At 41.6% G+C, this 13,802-nt stretch overlaps 1 protein-coding gene across 4 annotated transcripts in view; it reads left to right on the top strand.

The window, feature by feature from the left end:
• Npnt (nephronectin) overlaps positions 1 to 13,802 on the top strand; it is a 66,661-nt gene that overhangs the window by 17,409 nt on the left and 35,450 nt on the right. For 2 of the 4 annotated variants that reach the window (XM_057793757.1, XM_057793755.1), the window contains exon 3: positions 528 to 578. The exons of the other annotated variants lie outside the window; for them this stretch is intronic. In XM_057793757.1, the coding sequence (XP_057649740.1) occupies positions 528 to 578 (51 nt within the window). The remainder of the gene's footprint in view (positions 1 to 527; positions 579 to 13,802) is intronic. 4 annotated transcript variants of the gene reach the window in all.

Raw genomic sequence — 13,802 nt, 5'->3', positions numbered from 1 at the left:
TTAGAATTTGAACTATAGGTAGCCGACAAGATGGATGTCAAGGTGGCTCAATGGGTAAAGATGCTTGCTGCTCGCCCTGAGAACCTGAGTGGGATTCCATGAACCAATATGGTTGAAGGAGAGAACCAACACTGCTAAGCTGTCTTCTGGTCTCCATGTATACGTTGTGGTACCTGTGCACCTATACACACTCACACATGCACGCGCACACACACACACATCCACAGACACACACACACACTAAAAATGTTTTAAAATGTTTCAAAAGAATTTGGACTGTAGACAAATAGCATAATTTCAATTATTGCTTAATATTTTTGTTACAAAATGTTTTCTAATGACAAGACGATGACTAAAATACTACTATTTTAAACATGTCCTAGATTTTTGTTTGTTTGTTTCAGAAAAAGCCCTGAAAGTTGAATGTGTGTAAGTCTCCGGGAATGTAACAACTTGGTCATACCCAAGACCTGCCTCCTTACAGAGAACAGATCTGGAATTTCTATTTTTGGCCATTTGTTTTGCAGCTCTCTACGTCTTAAGGCAGAGACTAGCAAGGATAAGGTGCCAGCTCAAAGGTTAGATGAACATATTTCTTGACATAATTCTGGCTAATATATGTCTTGAAAGCCATAACATCTAAATGATCCTCTGTGAAGCTATAAGTGAGGCTTGACATTACTTGGTTTTGAGTGACTGTATCTGGGGGGAACTAGTCCACCAAGATTTTTATTTTTATCTGCTTTTAGTTATTCTAAGCTAACTTTAACTAAGTCCTTAGGTTAAATCGTCCCTCCCAGTTTTTCTTCCTCCCTCTTCTTTTGTAAATCTAACAAACTGACCTCCATTCTAACCTAAAGGACGGTTTAAATTTTTAATACTGAAAGACACAAATGTAGAACAACAAAGTCCGCCAAATGAAATTACTAACGCGCGCCGCTCACTAACCTGTGGGAATTGTGTTCGGTGTTCATTAGTTCTCCATGGAGCAATTCAGGTAAGAAATACTTTTTCTTTTATCAAATAACAATCTGTACATTGACCATACCTTCCACCTGATGCTTTGGTGCAAAAATATTTCTTAGTTAAAACGTTTGTGCAGTGAGTGAGGTCATTTGCAACACTTTCACCATTTTACTGAGCAGTTCGGGTAAGATAATACCCAATGATAGCGTGCAGTTGCCTCTAAGGAGGTCACACAAGGTGGTTGTTGTAAGACAACATCCCATGTCACTGGAGACCCTTTACAGGTAGGATTTCAAGAACATTTGATAAAAAAGTCAATTGAAATAGTCATACTTTTGGGGGGTAGATTTCTGGCCCTAAGTAGAATGCTGCCTATAGAATAATCTCTCTCTCTCTCTGTCTCTCTCTCTCTCTCTGTCTCTCTCTGTGTGTCTCTCTCTCTCTCTGTCTTTCTCTGTCTCTCTGTCTGTCAGTTATCTATGTACCCCCAGGACAGCTTCAAACAAACTCACTGACATCAAATTCTGAATCTTCCTGCTTTGACCTCCCAAGTCCTGAGGTTATAGGTGTAGATGATCAGATCCAACTTTCTAAAATAATTCCCCTTAAAAATTCTTAATTAAAATATAATTAAATTATTCTCTCCTTCTTCCATCCTCTGTCATCACTTCTCTAATATGGATGGTCTTTTTCCCTCAATTATAGTACACGTATATAAAAATAAGTATATAAATGCAACCTACTGAGTCCATATAGCATTGCTTGTAGGTATGTGTTTTTAACACTGACCACTTAGGGACTGGTTATATTAGATGGTCATTTAGGGGACTCCTTCCTGAGGACGGCTAATTCTCTCAGTAGTCCTCAAGTGCCTGCAGCTTTTCATCTAGGGGTGGTGCCTGTGATATTTCCTCCGTCCATATTGTTATGTCAACTGATGTTTAAACAGTTCTTGATGAATGTGTTGGTCCACGTGAAGATCACAAACTGAGCTCGGAGCTGTGTTTCCCTGCATTGTAGGATGAAGAGCATACTTACTATGTTTCAATTGCCTTTCATTTCCCATGTCCATCTTTTGTAACTCAGAGTGAATTGGAAGTAGGAAGTTTTTCTAGTTGTTTGTTGCTGAAATAGAACCTATTGTGAGGATGCTGTCTTTAGCTGGCACGGCTTCTTCCCCATGTTGTGAATAATGTCTTTCCATAAAGCCCTCAGTGCGACAGTTTTGGTTAGCTCACAGTTCTTGCACTTAGGAAAATAACTAGAAGAACATAGCATTGAACTAAGAGCCTTAGCATTTGCGGTTACTGTGATTTACTAGGAGATAAAGTTAAAAGCCAGGAATACACAAAGATGAGCACAGAGTGGACCCCTGCTGTCAAGGAACTCATCTAGATAAGATGGTTGGTCTTTCTTCCTTCTATAATTGTAGCATAGACAAAAGCTAGAGATAACATGTAGAGGCTGGGCAGACTAGATGGTTCAGCTGGCAAATGCTACATGACCAGGTGACCTGAGTTCAACTCCCAGAACCTTTATAAAGATAGACAGGAAAGAACTGGCTCCATATGCGTACCATGGCACTCTCACCCTCATGGGTAGCAGCTCCCTTCCCCTAATAATAATAAATAAAAATCTTAAGAAGAGTTGAGGAAGTTCAGGGAAAGAATCTTTTTGCTGAGTAAGAGCAATGGCAAATTCCTAGGCTCCATGGTGTTTGGCTAATTCATCTGTTCAACAGATATGTATTGAGTAGAACTACACACTTGGTCTTGAGTGCCAATGCAGACATTTTCCCAGTAAAATGAAGGGCCAGGCCTTCATTCCTCAGCATCGGTGGTTAAGGTCCACCTAGCACTGGATGAGAGGGATGCACTGTAGTGTGGTGTATCTTGATGATGGAAACTGTAAGTCCAGCCAGGAATGATGTACGGTGATGCCTAGCTAAATTGTAATGGATAAGGTGAGCAAAGGGCACTTCCGGAAGACAGGAAACTGCACGGAGATCTCAGGAGCCAACATGAGCACATTCCAGGAACCGGATGAATCCTAGTTCAGCCGTGGGATACGTGTTGAAGGATGTCTGATAAGAAAAGCAAGTAGGGATGTCTCCAGGAGCCTTTGATGTCATTAAATAGGTTAACCTTGACCACAAGGTAATACATGACCATGGTAGAGATTGTGAACAAGGAAATTGCATGCTATTTTAGAGCATATCAGATGGTGCTGATGATTTGACATATAGGTGGATTTCTTTGCGGTCAGGGTGTTTGAGCTTGTTTTTGAAACTGTCAGTGTTTCACAGGAAACACGGATGTCACAGGCAGTGCTGAAAATTAGTCACTTGGTCTTGCTTCTGGGAACTTGTGGGCTATAGTTTGTTAAGAAGCAACCCGGACAGAAGAAGCATGTGTTCCATTTTATCCAAGTTCACTTCCTTCAGGGCAAATGCCTGGCACATGCAGGCGTTTGAGGTTTGGGGCTAATTTAGGAACTTCCTCTTTGGCGATGTAAGGAATGACTATTTGAGGTTCATAGCTGGAGTTTTTACAGTCCACACAGTGAAGTTAGACTTGGTTTTAATTAGTGGGAGCAACAAAGAGGATAGTAAGGTCCTAAAAGAGAGTAAGCCGGAATGGATGGGGAGTCACAGCATGGAAGCTGTTGTGGGACAGTGTTCCATGAAGATCTTTTCTGATACAGCTTCATTTTGGTGAGAGGCAGAGAGGAGTCCTAGCTCATAGGAATTTTAAGTAAGAATCAAATGTGAACATATTTACAGAGCACTCAGCACAGGTGCTAGCGGCTACTCACTCTCAAGAAAGTGGCGGTTGTGGAGGAGAGTGAAGAAGATGGAATCAAGGAGGACTCCAAAGTTGCCTGTGTGTTATTTGGTGAACTAGAGAACACGGGGGAACGTGCATATGTTGACTCCAGTTTGGGATGTGTTAAGTGTGGAGCTCTTGAGAAGCTTTGATACAATGTATTCCAGCATGGGGTCTGGCTCGCCCAGGTTGATTCTGATCCTCCACCATTGATACGCATATCTTCCTGCTCTTGGGCCCTTCCAGCAAACTTGGTAATTGCCACAGGTACCTGATAGAGGATAAGCTTTAAGTAGAAGAATGTGTAATAGCGCCACCATGTCACATTTGCTGAAATGTTTTCCAAAAGTTTTCTGTTTCTGTAGAAATGCTTTTCAGCTCACACTTGAATGGATCTAATGATTTAGCATGTCTTTCTATCAAAAGGCTGAGAAAAGGTCATCCCCTATAAGCAGATTGTCACTCTCTCTGGTTAACCCTTTCTAGTTTATGCCACTACCACTTCTAATTATAGACAGATGTTTGGCTGGAAGTGAATGGTTCTTGGGAAGGATGAGCAGGGTTACTTTTCGAGTTTGTATGCCCTCCTGAGTCACAGCCCCAGTTCAAACGCCATTCTCCTCTGTACGCCGCCCTTACTGTCGCAAGTGACCTCTGTCCCTTCTCTGTGTTTTGTTATTGCACTTGCATGGAACCTGGTTCAAGCTACCCCACGGTACTGTGGTGGTTTGTGAACCAGCATTTGTACTGCTGGAGTGTTTGCCCATGAAAATAAGCCTGCGTCTTAGACACCTTTCTGCAAAGAGTAACAGTTCCTGCAGCATGCCATCTGGTCAGTTCAGTACACTTCCAAATGTGTAATGGATAGGATTTTATTTTATTTTATTTTATTTATTTATTAAAATTTTCCACCTCCTCCTCACCTCCCATTTCCTTCCCAGTCGCCCTCCCTCTCCAGTCCTGTTCCCTGCCCCATGGGAAGTCCAAGGTCCTCCCCTCCATCCAGGTCTAGTAAGGTGAGCATCCAAAAAAACCAGGCTCCCACAAAGCCAGTCCATACAGTAGAATCAAAACCCAGTGCCATTGTCCTTGGCTTGGAATTTCTATTTTATAGGAATCAAAAACTATGAAGGAGCCAGGCCTGGTGGCACGTGCATTTAATCGCAACACTTGGGAGGCAGAGGCTGGTCTATGTAGAGAGTTCCAGGCCAGGCAGGGCTTTGAGGAGACTTTATCTTAATAAAATAAACAAAGTATGAAGATTTGATCTTAATAAACAGGTTATTACTTTTAGGAAAGACAATTGACTATGAAATGAATTTCTTCACTCTGCCTCTCTTGTGACTTTATTTTTCATTAACTCTCAAGGTTCAAAAAGGAGGTCAGTTTCCATGCTTTTGATCTACTGGGTATAATCCAGTGATGAGCAGCTGCTCCGGATGGGATCCTGACCTGAATCTTCAGGTTGCCTTCTGTTTTAAGGATTTTTTTTCCTTTGTAGTGCGGCCCCTTCAGGGTCAGAGCCTTTTCTGCTTCCTGTGCCTTTCTGGCCCTTCTTATGCTGCTCATTCTGAGTCCCTGCCCCTGTTCACACGATAAATTTCTATGTGAGATTCAGATGCAGTGCACCGTCCTGAAAGCAGTCCCTGGTACAATTCTGACTCCCACATCCAAGCAGAGAAATTCTCCAGTGTTCTTTTAACACCTTGTATACTTGTCAAGGCTGTCTTCATCAGAAGACTGTTGCGTTTCAAAGGAGCTTTTGTATATTTAAAGAACTCAAAGTCTGGGAGCTAGATTTGTAAAACTCTTAAGATATACTGTGAACTATGTATATGTAAATATATATATTTGTGATTTATAATATACATATACACAGAGGCTTAGAAGTCCCGGGGAAGGCTGTACTTAGTACAAGAACTAATTCTGGTGATAGTGAAGGTTAAATTGAGCAGTGAAGCCCATCTAGATGTGAGTCTAACAGACAAGGGGAGAGTGGCATTCTGTATGACAACATGGAGATTTTAGAGTGTTGCTTCGTGGAAGCTGCAGTTAACTGCATGTGGTTGGAGACGAAGCTGGTTTGGTCTGGGAAGAACTCGGTCATAAGATAGGGGGGTTTGGATGCTGCCTAAGTGCTCAACCAAATGAAAGCGAGCCAGGGAGTGAGTATAGGAGTGGTAGACTGAACATTTACTGCACTAAGAAGCTTTTTGCTGAAGTGGGTCAACTCTCTTAACCTGTGCTGATACAATGTCAGTGTCCGCTGCTTTCCTGCCTTATATGGCTACTACAGCAAGAAATCCAGCTACATGAAATGTGGTGTTTTTAGTTTAATGTGCAAGAGAACATTTGCTAGATAACCTTTTAAATGAGAATCAGAGGTACTTTACACTGTTTTTAATTACAGCAGGAACTGAATGTTTTTTAACTCGTTGAATAATTGACACAACAATATAGTGTTTGCGGCAAGCTGAGAGTTGTTTTCTCTGGAGATCCTGCTTGCCTGGTAGGTTTTGTTTTGCACATTGATGGCTCAGGGCCCTTTCCGATAGTTCTTTATAAAACTCTGCCTCCATTGCTTCTATTAATAAGCAGTGAGGTATTTCGTGTTGCTTTTAGCAATGTTTTCTCTTTCAAGGTCAACTGTGGGCTCTGAAAAGGATATTCTCTTCATATTTGCATTCCCCTGCCTCCCCAGATCTACCCAAATCAGCTCCATGAAGTGCCTGGGAGTTAGTAATGGGTGCTCTCGAAAAATCTCTTGGTTTTACAGCTGTTCCTTCTTCTGCTCAGCTCTTGAATGCCTTCTGTTACCTTGGTTCTAAGTAAGATGCCCTGGAAGAGAGAGTACAACATGATGGCAAAGGTAGCCCATGACGCTTAAGTCTCAAAGGCCTCTGACGTTAAGAAAATCCCTGCCAGGGATAGAGCTTAGGTTGGCTTTGTCCTCATCACCTTCCAGAAAAGTTATCCTCTCGGCCTCCAACATGTCCTTATTTCCAGACTCCCAGTGTGATTCAGTCACATGTGAAGCATTATAAAATTGATGTGTGAGATTAATTGTCCCCTAGCTTTGAATAACTTAATTTTTTTTGTCAGAACTAGATTAGCACCCTTGAGCTCTCAGAATACCAATTGCAAAAGCCAGCATGGTTCTGAGTGAAACTCTAGCATGCAGTTAAACAGAAAACAGGACTGGGTCATCAGAGAGCTGTGTTTGCTTTGACTGTGGAGACTTGTTTCGTTTTCTAGTCAAAACAGTGACTTAGCAGTTATTCCAAGCCCCATGATACGTGACAGGAATGTTGGAGTAAGTTTCAAGTGTGGTTTACCTATGTGGGCTTCACCCTTGAGGCTGATTTTGAAGAAAGAAACAACTATCAGATCTGTGATTCTTATGCGACTTTTCTTTGCTGAGCTGAAACCATGAGAGTAGCAGTGAGAGTATAGCATCTGATGTGGTCCATTTCCAGTACAGCATCTGTTGTGGTCCATTTCCAGTACAGCATCTATGTGGTCCATTTCCAGTACAGCATCTATGTGGTCCATTTCTAGTACAGCATCTGATGTGGTCCATTTCTAGTACAGCATCCAATGAGGTCCATTTCCTGTACAGCATCCGATGTGGTCCATTTCTCTTGTTTCCGGTATACGCAGGTCAGAGACACCATCTCACCCTATCCATCCTGTAGTATCTACAGACACAGGCTCAGTGCATCATCTCCTTTCGGTGGCTTAGAAGATTGCTACTAAATGAAAACAGGTCGTCTGTCCTTTCTCTTGAATAATACAGATTATGTATGTTGTTTCTACTGACTCCTGAAAGCCACAGCGCAGGGAATTAGTTATTACTAGGCAGGCCAGTTTACACTAATATGGGGAACAAATTTCATACAGCTTTTAAAAATTGACATGCTTTCTGGTTACTTATAAATGATCCTGTTGCACGCCTGCATGAATAGTTGATATTGTAGACATAAAAAACGTGACACATTTTATTTCTGTACTAGATGGCACTAATAGGACTTCCAAGTGTGTATCCAGAAAGCAAAGCAAGATACCCTTGGCTGACTTAATAAAAACATTTTCAGTTCATATTCCATAGCCGAGCATTCAAGATCAGTCAGTTGTATTTAGGAGTTGTGTTTGGCTGGGTGCAGCAGCAACACAGGGAATGGGGCTAGCACTAGGGCTTCTTGCTCTACCTTTCTTTCCATTCTGAAGACCGCTGGTCCCAAAGGAGCTGTGATTCCATTCCCAGCGATAATACAGACATGGGCCTATTTCACAGGCTCCCTTAAGTAGCATCCTAACGGCTCCACTCCGTTACCTCCATTTCTATATAAACTAGCCAGAATTTGGTTCTTTGGTTCCTCCTGTCTGCCAGGGAGGATAAGAAATGGCATTGTAAACTTCCCCTACCCTGTGAAACAAAAACCAACATTTCTGTGTTAAGGCAAAAAGGAAATGGAGATAGGAATCCAAAGAGCCCCACCAGCCTTTTCTGATCTACCTTGGGCTTCCTTTGACCTCACCTGCTGTCACAGGATAGCCTACAAGAACCCCTTCCCTCACTGAGATCGCCCCTCACTGCCTTACCCCACCCACCTGTTCATGTTCCAGTCTTTGCCTGCAGCCTCCACTGCCTGCCTTTAACAGCTGCCCTCCATGATTGGAGTTCAGCCTTGAGGCTCTGTAGCTATCGTCATTATCCACACTCCATCCCTGTTGTTGGGGTTTCTGTCCTGCTCTGTTCCTGCAGTCATTAATTCCCAAAGAAATCACACAGAGATCTACATTAGTTATAAACTGATTGGCCTAGTAGCTCAGACTTCTTATTAACTCTTATAACTTATATTAGCCCATTATTCTTGTCTACGCTAGCCACGTGGCTTGGTACCTTATTCAGCAAGGCGGTCACATCTTCTTCTGTGGCTTGGACAGGACTGCAGACCAAGCTTCCTCTTCCCAGAATTCTCCTGTTCTTGTCGCCCTTCCTCTACTTCCTGCCTGGTTGTCCCACCTATACTTACTGCCTGGTTACTGGCCAATCAGCGTTTATTTAAAATATAATACAGACCATGGTCCGACACCACATCCCCTTTTCAGTTTTCTCATCCTAGCCCCCATCATGGCTTAAAAAACTTAGTCATACGGTTAATCTTCTATCACTTCCCTATCCATTCATACTGTGTAGTAGAATACATTGAGTGTAATAAATATTATTTGATACGTTTTTACTGACCTCTATCCCAGATCTAAAACCAAGATCAAGAGGGGAATGTCCTTTTATGAAAAATTGTGTAAAGAGTTTTAATTTTCTGTGAAGAAAGTGATTATATCAACTCTATGTGCATTTTTAAATACTTTTTAATAGCTTTTTAAAAAAATACACTTTTAAATAGCTGCTGGGTAATCTGTAATTACTGGTTACTTCAGGTAGAAATGCAATCAACAGTTTTCTTTAAAATACTTGGTCCCCAAGCTTAGCAGAACCATGAACAGTTCTGACCTCTTGGGATGTGTTCATTAGATGCACCAAAGATTAGGGCATCCTGCTGAGAACAAATGAAAAAGGAGAGAGGACAAAAAACCCTTTGTGAGCAGAAAGCCCTGAAGACCAGGAATGGTTGGCCATCAGCTGGTCGGAGGCCAAGGTCAGGACAGCCTGGAGGTCGCAAGTTTGTAGCAGAAAGTGCCCTCCTCTGAATGAACCTCATATTTAATGTCACTGTTTCATATTTTCACAGATATTTTCAAATTCCAGTTGTCGCTTTGACATACATGTAACAGATATGTAATGTTACTTCTTAAAGAAAATATTAACATTCTTGGTACCTCAGGAGACTTTTTTTAGGTTACATCCACATATAAAAATGTTACAATCAATGGAATAACTTTGAAGGTGTTTATCCATGTACTGTGTGCATGCACATGTGCCATGGTGTGTGTGGAGATCAGAGGTCAGTCAGCTGTGGAAGTGGTTGATTCTCTCCTTCTACCATGATCCTTGAGGTCGAGCTCAGGTCATCAGATTTGGCTCAGGCACCTTTACCAGCTGAGCCATCTTACCAGCCCTGAAATAGTTTGATAGTTTCTTTTTAAAATGTTTTTTTTTTCAAAGTTTTTCTTGATGATGAGGCCTGGATATGACAGGGAACCTTGTTTGGAGGACTTTCTTTTTAAAACTGCATTCAGTATAAACTATTTACCATTCATTGAGTGATGTTGGAAGGCTTTCTAGAAAGTTCATTACTTCCCAGAGAAGTGAACACAGTTCTTTCCCTTGGAAGACATGCGGTGTCTGGAATTAGAGTTTCCGAAGTCTCCAAGTACTTTTCTGTGTGTTCGCCCATCCTCTGTCTGTAGGCTTTGAATGCACACTAAGGATTAGTACTCAGCAGACCTGATTGCCGTAACAGTAACTGACAGTAACATTGGCAGCACCAGGTGGAATACCAGGGCGTGCCCAGTGAGGGGATGTAGAAAGCAACATAGAGTGTACGCCGATTTGCAGGAGTCGCAAAGGAAATGTTGGCGAATTGCCAGAGGAAACCAGAAGCACATTCCAGAATGGAGCAAAGATGGGCTGGTATGGGAAGGAACAGGCTTCCAAGGCTTTGGAAGGCAGAGGCATGCTGACTGCATTGCCCCAGACCAAGGCCTCTCTGCTTTTCACTTGATGGTTACCCGAGTTCACCTGTCATGAGCACAAGTCATGGTGGACTGGTTCTAGCTTCTCTGATTCAATTGCTCCCTTTGCCTCTGAATCATTTCCGGTTCGTTCTGCATTCACCACTTGAATATACTCAGAGCTTTAATACTTAGGCAGCGATTCTCCTGATCAGAGACTTCCCATGTGACATTCCTCAGTTTGAAAGTTCAGGAACACCACCATCCCATACCAATTATGAATAATTGCGTCTTTCTCTTTCATGCACATTTACTCATCTTGTAGCTACCCAGGCCTCCTGAGTCACCTTTCACTAGCCTATGGTCCACTTTGCTACATGTTTTTCTCCTCCATGGGGTAATCTTTCTCCATCTCTGTTCCCATGTTTCAAGATGTAGCACTTCTGTTTTTAGAAGGCTTTCTGTTCGAACCCATATTTGCTAACCTTTGTGCTCATGCACAGTCATTCTCTTGAACTGAAAATGTGTAATGATGTGGAGTGGTGATGGCTCAGTGTTTTAAGAGTGTGGACTACTCTGGCAGACTACCCAACTGTGTTCACAACATCAATGTTTGGTGACTCAGCCCATAACTCCAGCTCTAAGGGATCTGATGCCTTTTTTCTGGACTCTTCAGGCATCTGCATTCAAACGTGTACATACTTAGACACACACATATACACACATACAGATGAGAGAGAGAGACTTAAAAATAAATCCTAAAAATGAACATGAAAAGGTTTTGCCTCCTTAAATAGATTGTGAGATTTTTGAAGTCAGAAATCATGCTGACTGTTGTTTCTCATCTATTATAATATTGACCATCATGAACATATTGGGAACAGTAGGATAGTGTTTCCCAGCCTTGGCTCCATGATAGTCTGGTGTCTTTTGGATAGTTCGTGGGTGAGATGTCTGAACACTGTAGATGTCCTCTCTGCCCTGTATGCCAGCAGAATTCAAAGTATCTCCAGACATTGTCAGATGTCCCCCGAGCATGCAAAGAATACCTATGAAAAACCATTGACCCAAGACAAACAGGGTAGACTTATTTGTTTATCCAGTTTGTTATCCAAATTGAAAAAGATACTTGAGTTCCTGAGAGAAGTGGATATGTTTGTTAGAGAAGAATAAGGTTAAACTGGAAACTTTCAAACTAGCTGTATCTACAGGAAGCTACTATACGTTGAAGAGAAACTTTACTGTAGGCCAGGGTTAAGAAAGAGTAAGATGATTAAAATACTTGTGAGTACTTCACAGTAGTGAGAAACTTCATTTTAGCTTTCTTCATTTTTAATCATTTTATCAGACTATCATTGCCCATAGAATAAATATTTTGTTACTTAATAAGAAATTTATGTCTTCTTGGTTTTCTGACCATACCAGGGTTTCCCACATTCTAGGAAAGGGCTTTACCACTAAGTCACATCCTGTTCTGGAAAGGTATATTGATTTCTTATAAAGCCAGTAACTTCAGACTAAGTTTTGTTGTTGACGTGTATTTGAGAGAATAAGTTTTGAAATTGTCTGTGAACGTTATTTCATGAAGCTATGTGTTCCCTCTAATAATTATTTGAGTAGTATCCTCAGTAGACACCATTTTTTAAATCCCAAGTGATACATATAAACATATGTACATATATGATAAATGTGCATGTCTTAGTTTGGGTTTCTATTGCTGTGAAGAGACATCGTGACCACAGCAAATCTCATAGAGGAAAACATATATTTGGAGCTAGCTTACAGTTCAAAAGTTTAGTCCATTTATTCCATTATCATGATGGGAAACATGGAAGCAGAAGGACACTGTGTGCCACACTGAGTATAGCTTGAGCATTTAAGACCTCAAAGTCCACCTCCACAGGACACACTTCCTCCAAAATGGTCAAATTTAATAAAACAAGGCCATATCCCCTAATAATGCTAATCTCTATGGGTCAAGCATTGAAACATAAGTCTATTTGGGGGAGGGGAGACAACCACATTCCACTCCCTGGAGCCCATAAGATTGTAGCCATAACATAATGCAGAAATGCATTCATTCCAATTTAAAAATTCCCTTGTCTATAACAGTCTCAAACTTGTTTAAAAGCCCAAAGTTCAAAGTATCTTCTGAGATTCATGCTGTAGTCTCCTATAAAACTAAAGAGCAGATCATATACTTCCAACATATAATGGTATGGGTATACATTACTGTTCTGAAAGGGAGGCATGGGAGCATGGTGAGGAAATACTGGGCCAATGCAAGACCAAAGTCTGGCTGGGCAAATTCCAAATATCTCGATTTCTGATGTCATAATCCTCTTCAGATCTTCAACTCCTTTTGTCTTTGTTGATTGCAACCCACTTCTTTCTCTTGAGTTGGTTCCACTCCCTGTCAGCAGATTTCATCAGCAGGTATCTCATGGTTCTGACATCTCCAACGTTTTGAGGTCTCCAAGGAAATCTAGGCTTCACCTCCATTGTTTTATACAGTGGTCTCTCTAGGCCTCCACACAAGGACACCCCTGCCACACACCTGGCTTCAGTGGCTCTCCTTAGTCTCGTAGGAAGAATTTATGACCTTTTACTTGTGTCTTTAACTCTAAAGCTAGAACCACGTGACCAAAGCTGCCAAGTTCTGCTTGTTCAGCCCCCTTGTTCATTTACATCTTTATCAGCTTTCTGTTTTTAATGGTTTCCTTCATAGCTTAAGCTTGGCTGTCCTGAATTCATTCTGTAAATCAGGCTGACCTCAAACTCGGAGATCTATTAGCCTCTGCCTCTGGAGAACTTGGACTAAAGGTGTGTACTACCACACCTAGCCCTAAACTTTTCTTTAATTCCTTTTCACAAGTTGGGAGCTTAGCTGGGTAGGATCTTGCCCTGAGGTCCCCACTCCCTTTATTCCATCTAATATCAGCATTTTCTTTAATCTGTTTATCTCCTTGAATGTAATACTTAGCTCCATTCCATTTCCTGGTGTCATGTTTCTCTTCAAATTGTACATTTTGTAACTTTCCTTACTCAACTTGCTTTATAGACCTTCCTAAGCGTGAACATTAATAACCACAAGACAGTGTCATACTGGGCTGTTTTAACATCTCCTCTGCCAAGGCAATTAATCCAAAACTCTTCAAGTTAGTCTCAGGCAGAGTTTTCAAACAAGGGCAAATAGCAGCCGCATACTTCACCAAAATATCACAAGAACAGTCTCTAGGCCACAAGCTAACATTCTTTTCCTCTGAAACCTCTTGAGCTGTGCCCTCACATTTCAAATCACCATCAACACCACTGTTTTCCATGTTCCATTAAGCCCCACATCAAACATTTAATTGCTTTTCTAATGCAAAGCCC

This window comes from Chionomys nivalis, chromosome 18 (genome assembly GCF_950005125.1).
Source record: "Chionomys nivalis chromosome 18, mChiNiv1.1, whole genome shotgun sequence".
NCBI lineage: Eukaryota > Metazoa > Chordata > Mammalia > Rodentia > Cricetidae > Chionomys > Chionomys nivalis.
The sequence above is the reverse complement of the archived record's forward strand: the minus strand, read 5'-3'. Positions and strand labels throughout refer to the sequence as shown.